The following is a 14,967-nucleotide window of genomic DNA, read 5'->3' on the forward strand; positions in this document are numbered from 1 at the left end:
GCTTTGAAAGTCTCTGGATAGGGATGAAAAGTTAGATTGAATTCCTTTCTATGCCCCATTGTAAGCTGCTAAATCATTATTCTTTGGGTTGTTATGTCTGGGTAATCTTGCAATATCATCAGAGAGTCTTCTAGTCTCATTTTTCAGGCCATCTTCTTCTTAATAGTCTTTTTAATCTCATCAATTTCTGTCCGATTGTAGTTCTGTATCCTATATGCTCCGTAGCTTTCTCTCACCACTTCACAGTGTTCAGGGCTCCATTACCTATATACATAAGCCCAATTATCTGTTCAAGGTCAATCTGACCCATGATATCCACTTTCCTTTACCTGGGTCCAGATGGGAGATCCTAGGTCCAGTCCTTCTGCTCTAATTACTAGTATTTAACTCACATCAAAACAGCTTCAATTGGAGAGATTGAGGGAATCCATCCCCTCCCACATCAGAATATCCCATAACTCAGTGTTTAAAGCACTCTCCTCAGGAGTGGGAGAGACCCCATTCAAATCATCTCCCTGCCTCCGGTCTCCCACATCCCAGGTAAGTGAGCTAACCACTGGGCTAAGAGTTATAAAGTGGCCTCCTCCTATAACCCCCACAGTTTGTGTGAAGTGAGGTAGGCACTTAACTCATTCCCTCAAGAAGTGGTTTAGGTACCTAATCTACTTGGTGTTCCCATTCATGGATCACTAGCAGAAAGAGGTACCTCCCTTCAGTCTGGATTTAGTCATCTATCTCCATGAGGGAGTAGGACTTAGAACACACCCCTGTCATTGGCATCCGTCTTTGGCTAGCTTAGGCAGCTCCCTGTCTAGTTTGCTGGCTTCTGTGGATTCCATTCTTAGGCATTTATTTCCTCCCCATTCACTGTATAGGGAGCCTCTACCTAACTCAGACTTTATCGATTTCTGTGTTGTTTCTAGGCACGTAGAAGTTAGGTGGTCAGCACTGCAACACTTAAGTCTCTTTGTGAATCTTACCCTACATCCCTGGTCACAGGGAAGAAACCCAGTTGTACAGTTGGGTAGACATACTGATAAGCAGTTGGCACAGATAGACTTGGATCCGAGTATGACATCCCAAGAGTGTAAAAATTCTGAAATTCTACCCCAGGAGAGTAAAGACACAAAGACTGCCATGTGTGGAGGTGCACTTAGATACCAGAAAAGGGACAAAAGTGCAGCTAGCAACATAACTGTGACATATACCATTAGTACTCTACTATGTTACCTTTAGAACTCAAAAGCCCCTATATACACATTCCTCAGTCTCTTTATCCACAGTTTACCCTCAGTGTAACTTTAAGTGGTACAATCTGATCAGACACTTAGAGGTTGTTTTTATCCAAAGGTAAAATGGGAAGGAAAAAGATTAAAAATGTTGTGGTTTCCAACTCACTTCAGCAAGGAGTAAACGCCCAATGGAAGACTGACCTGAAGCAGCACTGTTCCATAGGGAAATCTTGAACCCATGACATGCGAGTGGATTCAAAATATATCCAACTTTGCATATTTTAAAATATATCATGAGAAAATATGACTGAATACTATCTTTACCTAACTACACCAGCGTCCTAAAATCTCTGATTGATCACTTGTAAGCCTAATTCTCTAGTACTTTGCACCTTGGGATGTCATTTATCTGAGTGCAGAGTGAGTATACATTTAGTGTTTTGCACTCATTTTGTACAGGTGTCAGTGACAGTATACGGTAGGCTCAGAATTAGTCTAGGGTGAGCAAGTAAATAGCCATAATATGTCTTTCATCTGTAACACTTAACAAAAATACCACCATGCTAACCAGCAGCAACAAAAAAGGGAAGATCTTAATATATTCAAAAAGTACTACTTTCTGAAATGTAAGTTGGCTTCTCAGCGTCTTGCATAATATGGAACAAATGTTCACTGCCAACCAAGATAAGCATTCAAGTTCAGGTGAGGTGCTTTATAAATATAAATGCATTATATAGGTGGGTTAGATGTGTTTTCACAATATGTATATTTTGCAGTCTTGGGAGAAAACAAAGGTGGTGCAATATATACATATTTGAATGTTCCAGCTTCAATTTGTGTTTCCAGAAAAAGTTACACTTTAAAGTAGCCTCTTTAGTAACAAACAATTAATGGAGCATCATATATTCCCCCAGAAAAAAAGCGCGTCAGTTGTACATTTTCTTTGGATATCATCTATGCTATTGGATAATGAAATAAACAATGAAAATATTGAGTATGCTCCTGTAATCTTTGCAAGAATGGCAGGTTCCATCCTAGAGTGTTGGATTCATAGTCTACTAGAAACAGTTTTGACTGATTTTTTCTTACTATTCACTATTTCCAGTCCTACACACATGCTCACCACATACATAAATGCACACAGACTCACATGTGGGTACACAAGGGTATAGGAGAGGTACAGGGAGACTTTCCCCTACTACACAATGCACCCTCATGCAGCGATCAATGCACCCTCATGCAGTCCCTTCATATCCTGAGTGCAGTAACTTATCCCTGGCAGTGAGAGCTAGACCCCTACTCAGTGTAACGGAAGGGGAGGGCTGTGGGAAGAAGGGAAGGCCAGAGTGAAGCATGTCTTTTATCCTACTTAGGAGGAGCGCAGGAGGCACTCCCGCTCTGCATGTCGAAAACTCCACTGCGGAGCCTGTCTCACACACTAAGCACTCCCACTGGGTGGCACAGATGCACAATACCCCCAGCATGGGGCCCAGAGTATCCTGTTGTTTTCCTGATTCACTGCACCTATTTTTTGTGTGTTTATCCATTCTCACCTAGACTGATTAAAATATGAATGTATTCATATGAACCAGAATTGTAGGGGGAACCAAACAATTGCAACAGTTACTAGGCAGATGTAAATGTGACAGATCATCAATGAAAGTGCATCTTCCAGCCCAGATTCAAAGTATTAAAAGGGTAAAGCACTGACCTGTTTTTCAAATGATTAAGCTGAATCTGTAAATTGTCATTTGCCTCTGTCTGCTCATCCAGAGATCGCTGTAGCTTTCGAATCTGGTTTAGTGAGTCATCGAGCTGAAAGCAAACAGACCAGATTGGTTTTGAAATGTACCACGCACATTTTTACCATGAGTATTATTATAATAGACACAAATAACACTCACTGATATTTGAGGCTAATTTTTTTTTAAAGTTACATTTGTGTTTGAGATTTTAATCACGTGTGTTTCATTCTCTCTCTTACACACACACACACACACACACACACACACACACACACACACACACACACACAAGATCAGGATCCTTTTTCTTAGTAAGGACAGATAACATTGTACTCAGTGTGCCTTATGCTAAATGTTGCCAAGTTTTATTTCCTACACATCATTACCTTTATTTTCTGTGAAATACATGAAATATCCTATTTTCTTAGCTTTTTTGTTAAAGCATCACAAAGTTTTATGGACAATAAGAAATAACCTAGAATATTTATTCTAATTATGTATGAGGATATTTTATCTATCCTTATATATTTCCCCCAGTTTCTATGCTGCTGTCAATAAAGTACTGCCAAGTCACTGGAAAAGCAATAAAATGCAGTTATGATTTAAAAATAAGGTCACAAGCAGCTTTCTCTGTAGAATTCTAATTTGACTTCTACGAAACTTGTAGAATGAAACCTGATAACAGGTGAAAGTCAACCAACTTCTGGTTGTTGTTACAAACCCACCGAGGCCCAGCCAGCATTTTAGTAAGGGGATCCCATATGTGTTCTCCCCAAGCCTGTGATAAATCTCCATGTTCCAAGGCTTTGTGTGCTTGTAGGAAGGAGTCTTGAGGGACTGGAGAATCTATTCATTTTCTCAGTTAAACCAAAGAAAAATTAATTGTCTCCCAAGATAACAAAACTTGGCAATCAAGTTTATCTAAAGCTGCATTCTGTGGGAAGAAAAAAAGCTTACATTTTTTGTTCCTAAAAAGGTGTTCAACTGGGTAAATTTAAAATGCAGGGCACGCAGTGACTAATAAAGGCCTGTTGGTGGGTCTATGGATGTATAGGTTGCTCTGACACAAATTACCTTGCACCAAATGGCAGGTGCTTACAGAACAACCTAGTCCAGTTCTAAGAAAAATAAATAGGTTGCTGTCAAAGTATTTTTATAAGCCCCAAGGATAAATCATCTTCTTCAAGGAGTATCTCAATGGAGTTTATCCTCTCGGCCACTCCCCTGAATCCAGTATTCCCTTAAATCTGCTGGGAACATATTAAATGGGAGGCTTGCAGGCACCCCCAAAGATACCTCCAGATCACAGGTTTTGTAAACACAGGCTTCTCCCAGGCTTGCTTGTTTATTTCAGTTTGTACAAGATTTACTAAGCGACCATCTAGTGCTGCAGGACCTTATTACACAATTTAATATTCACAGCAAATAACCATCTGCAAAGAAAATAGCCACCTCTATAGAGCATATAGAATCTTCCAGCCTTCAACTCACTCTTCCACCAACATCCTGGAAAATAGGTGGACTTTGCAGCATGCTAGCAATTTAATAGATCTGGGTTCTGATAGCTCAGTGGTTCTCAAACTGGGGCCGCTGCTTGTGTAGGGAAAGCCCCTGGTGCACTGGGCCGGTTTGTTTATCTGCTGGGTCCACAGGTTCGGCCAATCGTGGCTCCCACGGGCCGCAGTTCACTGCTCCAGGCCAACAGGGGCTGTGGAACACGGTGGCCAGCAAATCTCTTGTCCTGTGCCACTTCCTGCAGCCCCCATTGGTCAGTGGGAGCCATGATCAGCCAAACCTGCAGACCCGGCAGGTAAACAAACCGGCCCGGCCTGCCAGCGGCTTTCCCTACACAATCAGCGGCCCCAGTTTGAGAATCACTGTGATAGTCCAATGTAGAGATCCAATTCCAAAAGGCAAAGTCCACTCACATCAACCAGCCAGTAGCCTCTTCCCTATGGCAGGGTAGCTCAGACTTGTTCTCAGCAGAGACAGTAGTGAATGGGAAGAAAAGTGGAGTCTCAGAGTTCATCTTTACTAAAACATGCTGTAGCATGTTACAGGGTGCTAATCACCATGTTCTAAAATGCTAGTGTGGACTTTAGCATGTACTGAGCTGGTCAAGTAGAAGCTAGTGCAGGAGCCTAGGCTTCAATATGATTAGATTAGCACATGTTAAAGTTGCCTTTGCCTACAATAGCAGTTTAGAATGAACCTGCTGGCCAACACCATTCTAACACCACATCATTTATCCAAAGCTTCAGATGAACAGAGAGATGGTAAACCAAACTATTTAGGGCTTGATAGATTAAAACAAATTCCTTGAGCTCAAAATTGGCAAACCTAGAAAAAGTTTTCAGCAAACTCTCTCCAACTCAGGATTTACAGTTTTGGAAAAGAGTCAAACTGAATTTTAGGGGGTATACACAGTGCAGCAAAATTTAAGGGACTGTGAAACCACGCCTTATAACTTTTCCCAAAAGAGTTGGCAACACTTGTTTTAAGCAATACAATAAGTTTCATTTTAATTCTATTGCTCCACTTATTGTGATCCTCAAAAGTATCTAATCCAGGGGTAGACAACCTGCAGCACGTGAGCTGATTTTCAGTGGCAGTCACACAGCCCAGGTCCTTACCACCGGTCCGCGGGGCTCTGCATTTTAATTTTATTTTAAATGAAGCTTCTTAAACATTTTAAAAACCTTATTTAGTTTACATACAACAATAGTTTAGTTATATATTACAGACATAGAAAGAGACCTTTTAAAAATGTTATAATGTATTACTGGCACATGAAACCTTAAATTAGAGTGAATAAATGAAGACTCAGCACACCACTACTGAAAGGTTGCCAAGTCCTGAAATCTGTCTACAGGAATTATGAGTTACATATAATCTGATCCAGCAAAAAACTAAAGAATGAGCATAGTCCTATGGATTCCATTAGGACTACACATATGCTGAAAGTTGAGGTTGTGCTAAAGTGCTTTGCTAGATATGGGTCTAAGTACTAGGATCCAAGTACAACTAGAGAATGATATTTTAGCTATATCTTTGCAGTGTGATTTTGCAGTGTAGTAAGAAGCCTAGTAAACACTTACCATTACAGATATCCTATTCCTATCAATGGCAGTTATATGCAGACTAAGGGCAGTATATGGTCCACTGTGATGGATATTGCTAATCAATAGTTTTCTATTGTAGTGAAAAGCGTTGGGGTGGAGGAGGTAGAGAGAGAAAAAGAAAGAACTCTCTTTCTGAAATGTTAATAGCAATAATCTTAGTTCACAGAATTTCTATGGCAATAATAACTGGCTGTAATTAATGGTACATATCACTTTCAAGTAGCCAGTCATTTCATCATCAGGAAATGCCTTGTACTTCATTCACTATATTGTTCTATTGCTATTGTGATCAGTTTATAAAGGCTGCCATCAAATCATGCTCACAGCTCAGTGTTAGTTACCTGAAACATGAGACATTAACACAACTTGTACATGAAGGAGTTCAAAACAGATATTATTATTTTCTTTTTTAAGTGTTAAGTCTTTGGACTTTCTCAACTATCTTTTATCTTGTTCATTTGCCTTTAATAATTGCTCCAATGTCTCAGTTTTACCTTGTTTTTCAGTGAATTCTTTCCGATCAAGGCAGTACAGCCAAGTTTGTCACTGAGGTACGGGTTTTAATTTTTCCATCTTTGAAAGATGAAATATTTATTGCATCTTTCATCATTTTGTTTTCTAAGATGTATAACTTCTTTCCAGCAAAGCAGGCCAGAATCTTCACTTATTTTTACTTTCTATCTTTGTAGTGACAAGCTACATAATAAAAGGTACTAATGAGATCACTCAGATTAATCATGTTCAAAATTACTTGGTTTAAAATGGTCCGATTCAACAGGAATCAGAAGAGGTACCTTGTAACTGCTATGGGGTATGGTTCTGGACATCTGTTTAGACAACTGTGGTCTCTTATTTTACTAAAAATTTACAGAAAGCTCAGCAATACAGAAAACTTTAGAACCAAATTATTTTAAATGACCTCCTTCTATTTTCTTAGATGTCATTTTATTTTGATTAGGTACTTACATTCTATCTAAATGCCTCCTCCAGTTTCAACTAGATGCAGTGTTTTAACTATGTTTTCAGTCCTAATTTCTTATGTATTGTTGTGAGAAGCTAAACAGCTGTTATTCTATGCCTCCATGTTTCCATTTACCCATTTTCATAAGATCGTCAACATTTGCTGACATGTATGATTTTGCCACTTTTGCAAGCCTATGGATGTGGCTAAATGGAGGGAAAAAATAAGAAATAGTGATTTTCTTTTGGGGAAGGGGGCACAGTAAATTGCATTTCTTTCAGATTAGCATAGTTTTACTACATGCTCTTAGTAATTTTTTTTCAACTTCAAGGTATGAATTTTAAAAAGATCCAAAATAACCTATGGCAGTTAGATAAACAAGCATTTTCTACAATCACACATTCTCTATCCAATACAATGATTTCTTCTAAACAGCATTGTTTAACTTAAAAGGAACAATATAAACTTTTTTGGTTGTCACTTATTTCCCATTACAGCCAGTGCTGAATTTTCCATTGGAATGTGGGGTTTTGGGGGAGGAGGAGCTGGACAGAAAATGTAGTATCTGCAATATCAAAAGCTTCCACAGGAAATTTTCATTTTTACAATGGCAAAACTAAAATGAAATATTTTGTTTTCGGTTGATGTAGTGTTGTCCAATGAAAACATAATCATGCAAATCATTACTGCCATCACTGTTATATAATTGCAACAAATCTTATACAAGGCATAACACATTGCAAGAAAGGGTTAAGCAGCTTGCAGGCTGAATGACCAAAAGCCATTTTAGAAAGTATGTGAATGTTAATTAGGGCCATTCAATACTAGATAGGCTAGAACTTAAAAGTGCAAACTTGTATTGTTAAAGAATTAGAGATTATACTAATTTTGAATATCTTAGATGCTAGCCATGTAAACAGACAGTCCCTGTCTGTCACTATAACTATTAATTTGGAGATCAACAGGGAATATTAACATTTAGATTAATCTCTGGTAAAATAATGTAATTTTCTATATTTCTCTTTGAAGTTTATGATAGACTGCCTAATGGGTAACTTGCCCTTTGTTAATTTGTGAACTAATTACTATTGGTGTTTAGGAAACAGAAGGTTACATCAAAAGCCTATTATTTACCCAGGACTGTACGCTCAAGTGGATGCTAGAACACTATATAAAAGACCCTTGGGTCCTGATCCTGTTTATCTCAGTTCTGCTTAAGCTTCATCGGGGAAGTTTGAGTTGCAAGATTGAGATCCCAGTCCTAAACTGAAACATCTTGAATATGACATTGGACTATAACCTATGGACTAAATTATAAAAGAACTCCTTGAAACTACAAAGCTCACCATCTCTGCTATGAATTTGAACCTCAAGAATTATCATAGAATCACAAAATATCAGGGTTGGAAGTGACCTCAGGAGGTCATCTAATCCAACCCCCTGCTCAATTATACTCATGTCTGTAAGTATATTGATCTTTTACTCAACACTCCCTCTTTTCTTTTTTTAATAATTTTTAGTTTAGTTAATAAAAATTGGCTGTAGGCATGTATTTGGGTAAGATCTGGAATATTCATTACCCTGGGAGGTAATGTGTCCAATCCTTTGGGATTGGTAGACCTTTTTTATATGATGAATAAAATTTTCATCAATCCTCATCATATTTGACATGGATGTCTAGGTGGAGGCCTGAGATTGGGTTACTTGAAGGGAACTGTGCTGCTGACTTCTAAGTAACCAGTGAGGTATACTAGAAGCTGTTTTGTGCTGTCTTGGTAAAGTAAGTATTGGAATATCCACCAGCTTTGGGGATTGCCTGCCCCATTCTGTGCAGTTCACCCTAATTCAGTGACCTCAGCTGGCTCCCCTGGGCCACCAGTCACAGTTGGTTGGACACAAATCAAAATATTTGTGTTTGTTGAACTGACCCACAACATTTCATTTTGAGTTTGTTCCACCTTAAAATTTCTGATGATCTGGCACTCACAACCTCAGTCCCATAGCTTTAAAGAACTTGAAGTGACTCCTACATCTGACCTTAAGATCATAGGGGAATATTTCAAAAAGTAGCAGTTGAGACCACATGTGAGCAACAGGCAGGAGCCCCACCAGCTTTTTTTGCCGCCCTAGGCGGCGGAAGGTCCTGCACCTGAAATGGCACCGACAAAGGCGGTGGAAGGTCCTGCCCCCGAAATGGCGCCCCTGACAGAGGCGGTGGAAGATGCCTCCCATGAAATGGCACCACCGACAGAGGCGACAGAAGGTCCGGCCACCACAGTCACTGTCCCCCAAATGTTAGCACCCTAGGCGACCACCTCGCTCGCCTAATGGGTTGCACTGGCCCTGGCAACTGGTAGTCTCTATTGAGTTTTGTGGTGAAACTGGGTTATGACCCAAAGCTAACATAGCTGTCTCATTCTTGACTGTACACTGATCTTTCATGACAACTTCAAAAAAGTAGTCTTAAAGGTAAGACTCACATAATCATTATTCAAAAGTTAGCAAGAACTAGCTGAGGATCAACTGCTCTGGTGCTATGAACATCAGCCTTGGCCCTGGTGTACTCAGTTGCAGAATACTGTGCACCAGTGTGGACAAGAAGCTGCCACATCCAACTTGTGGATAGGCAGATGAATCAAAATCAACACTTCTACTGTTACTTTCTGTACTAGCAAACACTGAACCTCCAAGATATAGCTCTAACACCAGATCTTAAATGCTCCAAAGACTAGCCAGAACTTCCCAGACAAATTATGGATAGCATACCTCAACAATGCTTGAAATTGCAAAATCCGCTATGGACCACATGTGACCACCTCATGGCTCTGGATCTGGCCAGGGAATGGTAGTGTCTGGACCTCATCTGCTGTTCCAAAAAAGTACATTATTACTTATTCATCTAGCTGCCATAACAGTTTTGACCTGCCATGCAGACTTTGGACCACATTGAATAGCATCTGAACAAACTATGGAAGTTGATGGGTAAGTAGAAAATCAAAGACTCCCCATTTAGCGACTGTACTGAGAACATCTAAACCATCCAGGGACAGCCAATGGTAGTTGGGCTGCATTGCTGCTTGAAGACTGGCCAGAGTATTGCAGGCAGATCCCTGCTGACCCAGTGGTGGAACACTCCACCACTGCTAGGGCCCTGGGCTGGGAGTCGGTGGAGTTGGGTGGATCCATATCCCCCTGCCCCCTGCCACCCTGGGGTGGCAGCCTCCCATCTTCAGCCAAGATGCCTGTGTTGTTCTACCATCTGCCCAACTAGGATGCTAGACAGTTTGGTGCTCATCCTTGCCTGATCCATAGACTGTTTTTTGCCTGACCCCGTTTGGGGACTACTGATTGCTCTGCCTGAGGGCCAAAGCCTCAGACTGTTTGGTGCCCCAACTCACCTAGGACCTGGGCTCCTAGAATACTCCCTGCTCTGCCCTGTCTGAAGCTTTGAACCCTAGAGACAGCTAACTTCTCCCTTGTATAGACTGCAATTCCAGATCCATAACAGCAGAGACATGACCTCCCTCAGAGGGATGGCCACACATGCCTACACGCTTACAAGTTACTAGTCATATTTTATCTGAAATAGTTCACAATGAAGATCAAAATCAAACAGAGATTACTTCTGTTTCACAGATCTTGCTACTCCGATTCCTTAACACTAGGGTTGAAATCCTTGACTCACTGAAGTCAATGAGAATTCAGCTCTCTCTCTCTCTCTCTCTCCATACAGGTCTTGTTTTGTATACGCCCTCTGGGCCAAATCCTGATCCCAAAGAATTCACTGGGAAAATTCCATAAGAGGGCTTTCTTCCTTTAATGGCTGATTCACTGACTGTTCTCACTTGCTTTCCCTCAAAACCATTCACTCTGAAGAAGAACAAGCTTCTGCCCATTCACTTAAGGCAGTGTTTCCCAAACTTGGGATGCCGCTTGTGTAGGGAAAGCCCCTGACAGGCCAGGCTGGTTTGTTTACCTGCCATGTCCGGAGGTCCAGCTGATCGTGGCTCCCACTGGCCACGGTTCGCTGCTCCAGGCCAATGGGAGCTGCTGGAAGAGGCGGCAAGTACATCCCTCAGCCCATGCTGCTTTCAGCAGCTCCCATTGGCCTGGAGCAGTGAACTGCAGCCAGTGGGAGCCGCGATCTGTCGAACCTGAGGACTTGGCAGGCAAACAAACCAGCCCGGCCCGCCAGGGGCTTTCCTTACACAAGCGGCGTCCCAAGTTTGGGAAACACTAACCGAAGGAGTTTGCTTCCTGGGGCCCACAAGACTGTCTAGGAAGACGAGTTTTCAGAATGGAGCTTCCAAATTCCATGGAAGCCATCGTTAGTGGTCTGCATACATCTTAATATCTTTAATAAAAGAAGATAGCATCCGTTTTGCAGAAAGTGTGGTAGCATTTCTGGTCAGGGAACATTGCTTCAGAGCCAGGAAGCCTATCATTCTAACACTCTAAAAAGCTGAAAGTGATACTATGGTGATTAGGTAACACAGAGCACCATGACGACAGCCAGGTTATTTTTGAGCAATGCTGTTGGACAGTGGCATAGTAACAGAGACTTATCCTCTGAAATCAGAGAGAGCACTTATCACCTTGCAGGACTAGACAGAGAAAATAACTAAAATACATTTTTGCAAATGGATGGCAAACAAATGCAGGCTAAACGTGTTTTTTTTTTAAACCTAAGCTGCATGTATCCAGTGAAAAGCTTATGGCATCAATGGGAGAACTGTACAAACATGCTGGCTGATTATTTCCTTTCTGATCTGGCTTAGAAGGAATATGAAGGCATCCGTAAAATCAATATATACGAAAGAAAGGGGATGTTGATAGTAATGAATATAAACCAGAAGCTAGGAACTGTAGAAAATCAATAAAGGAAGCAAAGAGACACAAAGACAAATCTATGGACAATGAGGAGTATTTTAAGTGTATTAAGACAAAAATAATCCTAACAGTGGTATTGGTCCATTACTAGATGGTAATGTTAAAATTAATAACGACGCAGAAAAGGCAAGATTGTTCAGTAAGTATTCTGTTCTGTATTTGGAGAAAAAAACTGATGATGTAGTCATATGATAATGACAACATCCTTTCCATTCCAATAGTATCTCAGGAGGCTGTTAAATAGCAACTACTAAAGGTAGACATTTTTAAATCAGCAGGTCTGGATAACTTGCATTCAAGAGTTTAAAAGAGCTGGGTGGTGGGCTTATTGGATCTTTAATGTTGATTTTCAGTAAGTCATGGAACTTTGGGGAAGTTCCAGAAGAAAGCTAATGCTGTGCCAATATTTAAGAGGGATAAATTGGATGACCTTGGTAATTATAGTCCTCTCAGGCTGACATCAATCCCAGGTAAGATAATGCAGTGGTTGATACAAAACTCAATTAATAAAAATTAAAAGAGGGTAATATAACTAATGCCAGTCCACATGGGTTTACGGAAAGAAGATCCCGTCAAACTAACTTAATTTTTTTAATGAGTTTACTTGATGCAAGTAATAGTAATGGTGTAATAGACTTTTGTAAGGCATTTGACTTGGTACTGCATGACATTTTAATTAAAAAAACTAGAATGATATAAAATTAACAAGGCACACACTAAATGGGTTAAAAACTGGCTAATTGACAGGCATCAAAGTCTAATTGTAAATAGGGAATCATCACTAAGCAGGTGTATTTCTAGTGGGATCCTGCAGAGATCAGTTCTTGTTCCTATGCTGTTTAACATTTTTATTAATGATCTAGAAAAAACAAAATTGCTGATCAAATCTGCAGATACATAAAGGTTGAAGGCATGATAAATAATAAAGACAGGTCTCTGATACAGGCAGACCTGGATCGCAACACAAGCTGGGCATTAGCAAACAATGTGTGTTTTAATACAGCTAAATGTAAATGTATATGCCTAGGAATAAATAATGCAGGTCATTCTTATAGTTTGGGGGACTTTATCCTGGGAAATAGTGACTCTAAAAAAGATTAAGGGTATGGTGGATAATGAGTTGAACATGACTGCCCCTCTAGTCCACAGTCTGAGCAATGAGGAAAATGTAATAGTTAGATGCATAAACAAACAGAAGATTCCAGAGGCGATCCTGGCAATTACAGGCTGGTGAGCCTAATTACAGTAAAGGAAACTAAGTAGCCATGGGATAAGAGGGAAGGTTTTCACATGGATCAGTAATTGGTTGAAAAATAGGAAACAAAGGATAGGAGTGAGTGGTCAGTTTTCACAATGGAGAGAGGTGAACAGCAAGGTACCCCCAAGGATGGTACTTGGACCTGTGCTGTTTAGCATATTCATTAATTATCTGAAAAAGGGAAGTGGCAAAATTTGCAGATGATACAAATTTATTGAAGATAGTTAAATCCAAAGCAGATTGCAAGGAATCACAGAGGGATCTTGCAAAACTGCATGACTGAGTGACAAGATGGCAGGTGAAATTGAATGTTGAAAAGCACAAAGTAATGCACATTGGAAAAATAATCCCAACTATTCATATTAGCTGTTACCACTCAAGAAAGATCTTGGAATCACCATGTATAGTTCTCTGAAACTTCTACAATGTACTGCATCAGTCAAAAAGCTAACAGTATGTTAGGCACTATCAGACAAGAGAAAAAAAATCTGACAAAGTAATTTAATGCCCCTGTATAAATACATGATGTGCCCACACCTTGAACAATGTATCCTTTTCTGGTCACCTCATCCCAAAAAGGATATAGTAGAACTGGAAGGGTTTCAGAGAAGGGCAACAAAGATGATCAAAGGTATGGAATGGCTTCCATATGAGGAGAGACTAAAAAAAGATTATTCAGCTATTCAGTTCAGGGAAAAAAACAAAGTAATGGGGGATTTGATAGAGGTCTATAAAATCATGAATGGTATGGAAAAAGTGAATAGAGAAGTGTTATTTACCCTTTCCCATAATACATAAACCACTGCTCACCTGATGTAGTTAATAAGCAGCAGGTTTAATACAAACAAGAGGAAGTACCGCTAACAAGTGGAACTAACAAGTGGAACTCATTACTATGGGATGTTGTGATAGCCAAATGTATATCTGGGTTTTAAAAAATGGTATACATTCATGGAGGACATGTCAATCAATGACAACTTGCATTTAGCTCCCATGCTCAGGGAGACTCAAAATCTCTGATTGCTAGAAGCCAGGAGTTGAAGACAGGTGGATCACTCCATAATTGCCTTGACCCTTCCCCGAAGCATGGATCATTGTCTGAGGCAGGATACTGGACAAGATGGACCATGGTCTGACTCAGTATGGCAGCTCTTGTCTTTGTATGAGTAGAGAGATTATTTTACCTCTGTATTTGGCACTGGTTGTTGCAGGAATATTGCATCCAGTTCTGATGTTCCAATTCAAGAAGGATATTGATAAATTGGAGACAGTTCCTCAAAAAGCCATGAGAATGATTAAAAGATTGGGGAAAATACCTTATACTGCTGGACTCAAAGAGCTCTGTTTAGCTTAACAAAGAAGGTTAAGCAATAACTGGATTACAGTCTGTAAGCACTCATATGGGGAACAAGTATTTGGCAATGGGCTTTTCAATCTAGCAAAGTATACTTTGAAAGTATACTTTCAAACACTATAGTTTGAAGTTGAAGCTAGACAAATTCAGACTGGAAATAAGATGTAAATTTTTAACACTGAGGGTAATTTACCATTGGAAAAAACTTATCAAAGGGTAGTGGTGGATTCTCCTTTACTGACAATTTTAAAATCAAGATTGGATTTTTCCCCCTAAAAGATATGCTCTAGGAACTATGTTGGCAAAATTCTAAAGGTCTGTATTATGCTAGAGGTCAAACTAAATGTTCACAATGGTCTCGTCTGCTCTTGGAATCTGTTAATCTATCCCACCAGCCAGAGATAT

At 40.0% G+C, this 14,967-nt stretch overlaps 1 protein-coding gene across 1 annotated transcript in view; it reads right to left on the reverse strand.

Annotated features, from left to right (window-relative positions):
- Positions 1–14,967, reverse strand: part of CCDC102B (coiled-coil domain containing 102B) — a 354,221-nt gene that overhangs the window by 117,116 nt on the left and 222,138 nt on the right. The window contains 1 exon segment of the mRNA XM_030552669.1: positions 2,940–3,047. Within this exon segment, the coding sequence (XP_030408529.1) occupies positions 2,940–3,047 (108 nt within the window).

The sequence above is a fragment of the Gopherus evgoodei genome, chromosome 2 (assembly GCF_007399415.2).
Source record: "Gopherus evgoodei ecotype Sinaloan lineage chromosome 2, rGopEvg1_v1.p, whole genome shotgun sequence".
Lineage (NCBI taxonomy): Eukaryota > Metazoa > Chordata > Testudines > Testudinidae > Gopherus > Gopherus evgoodei.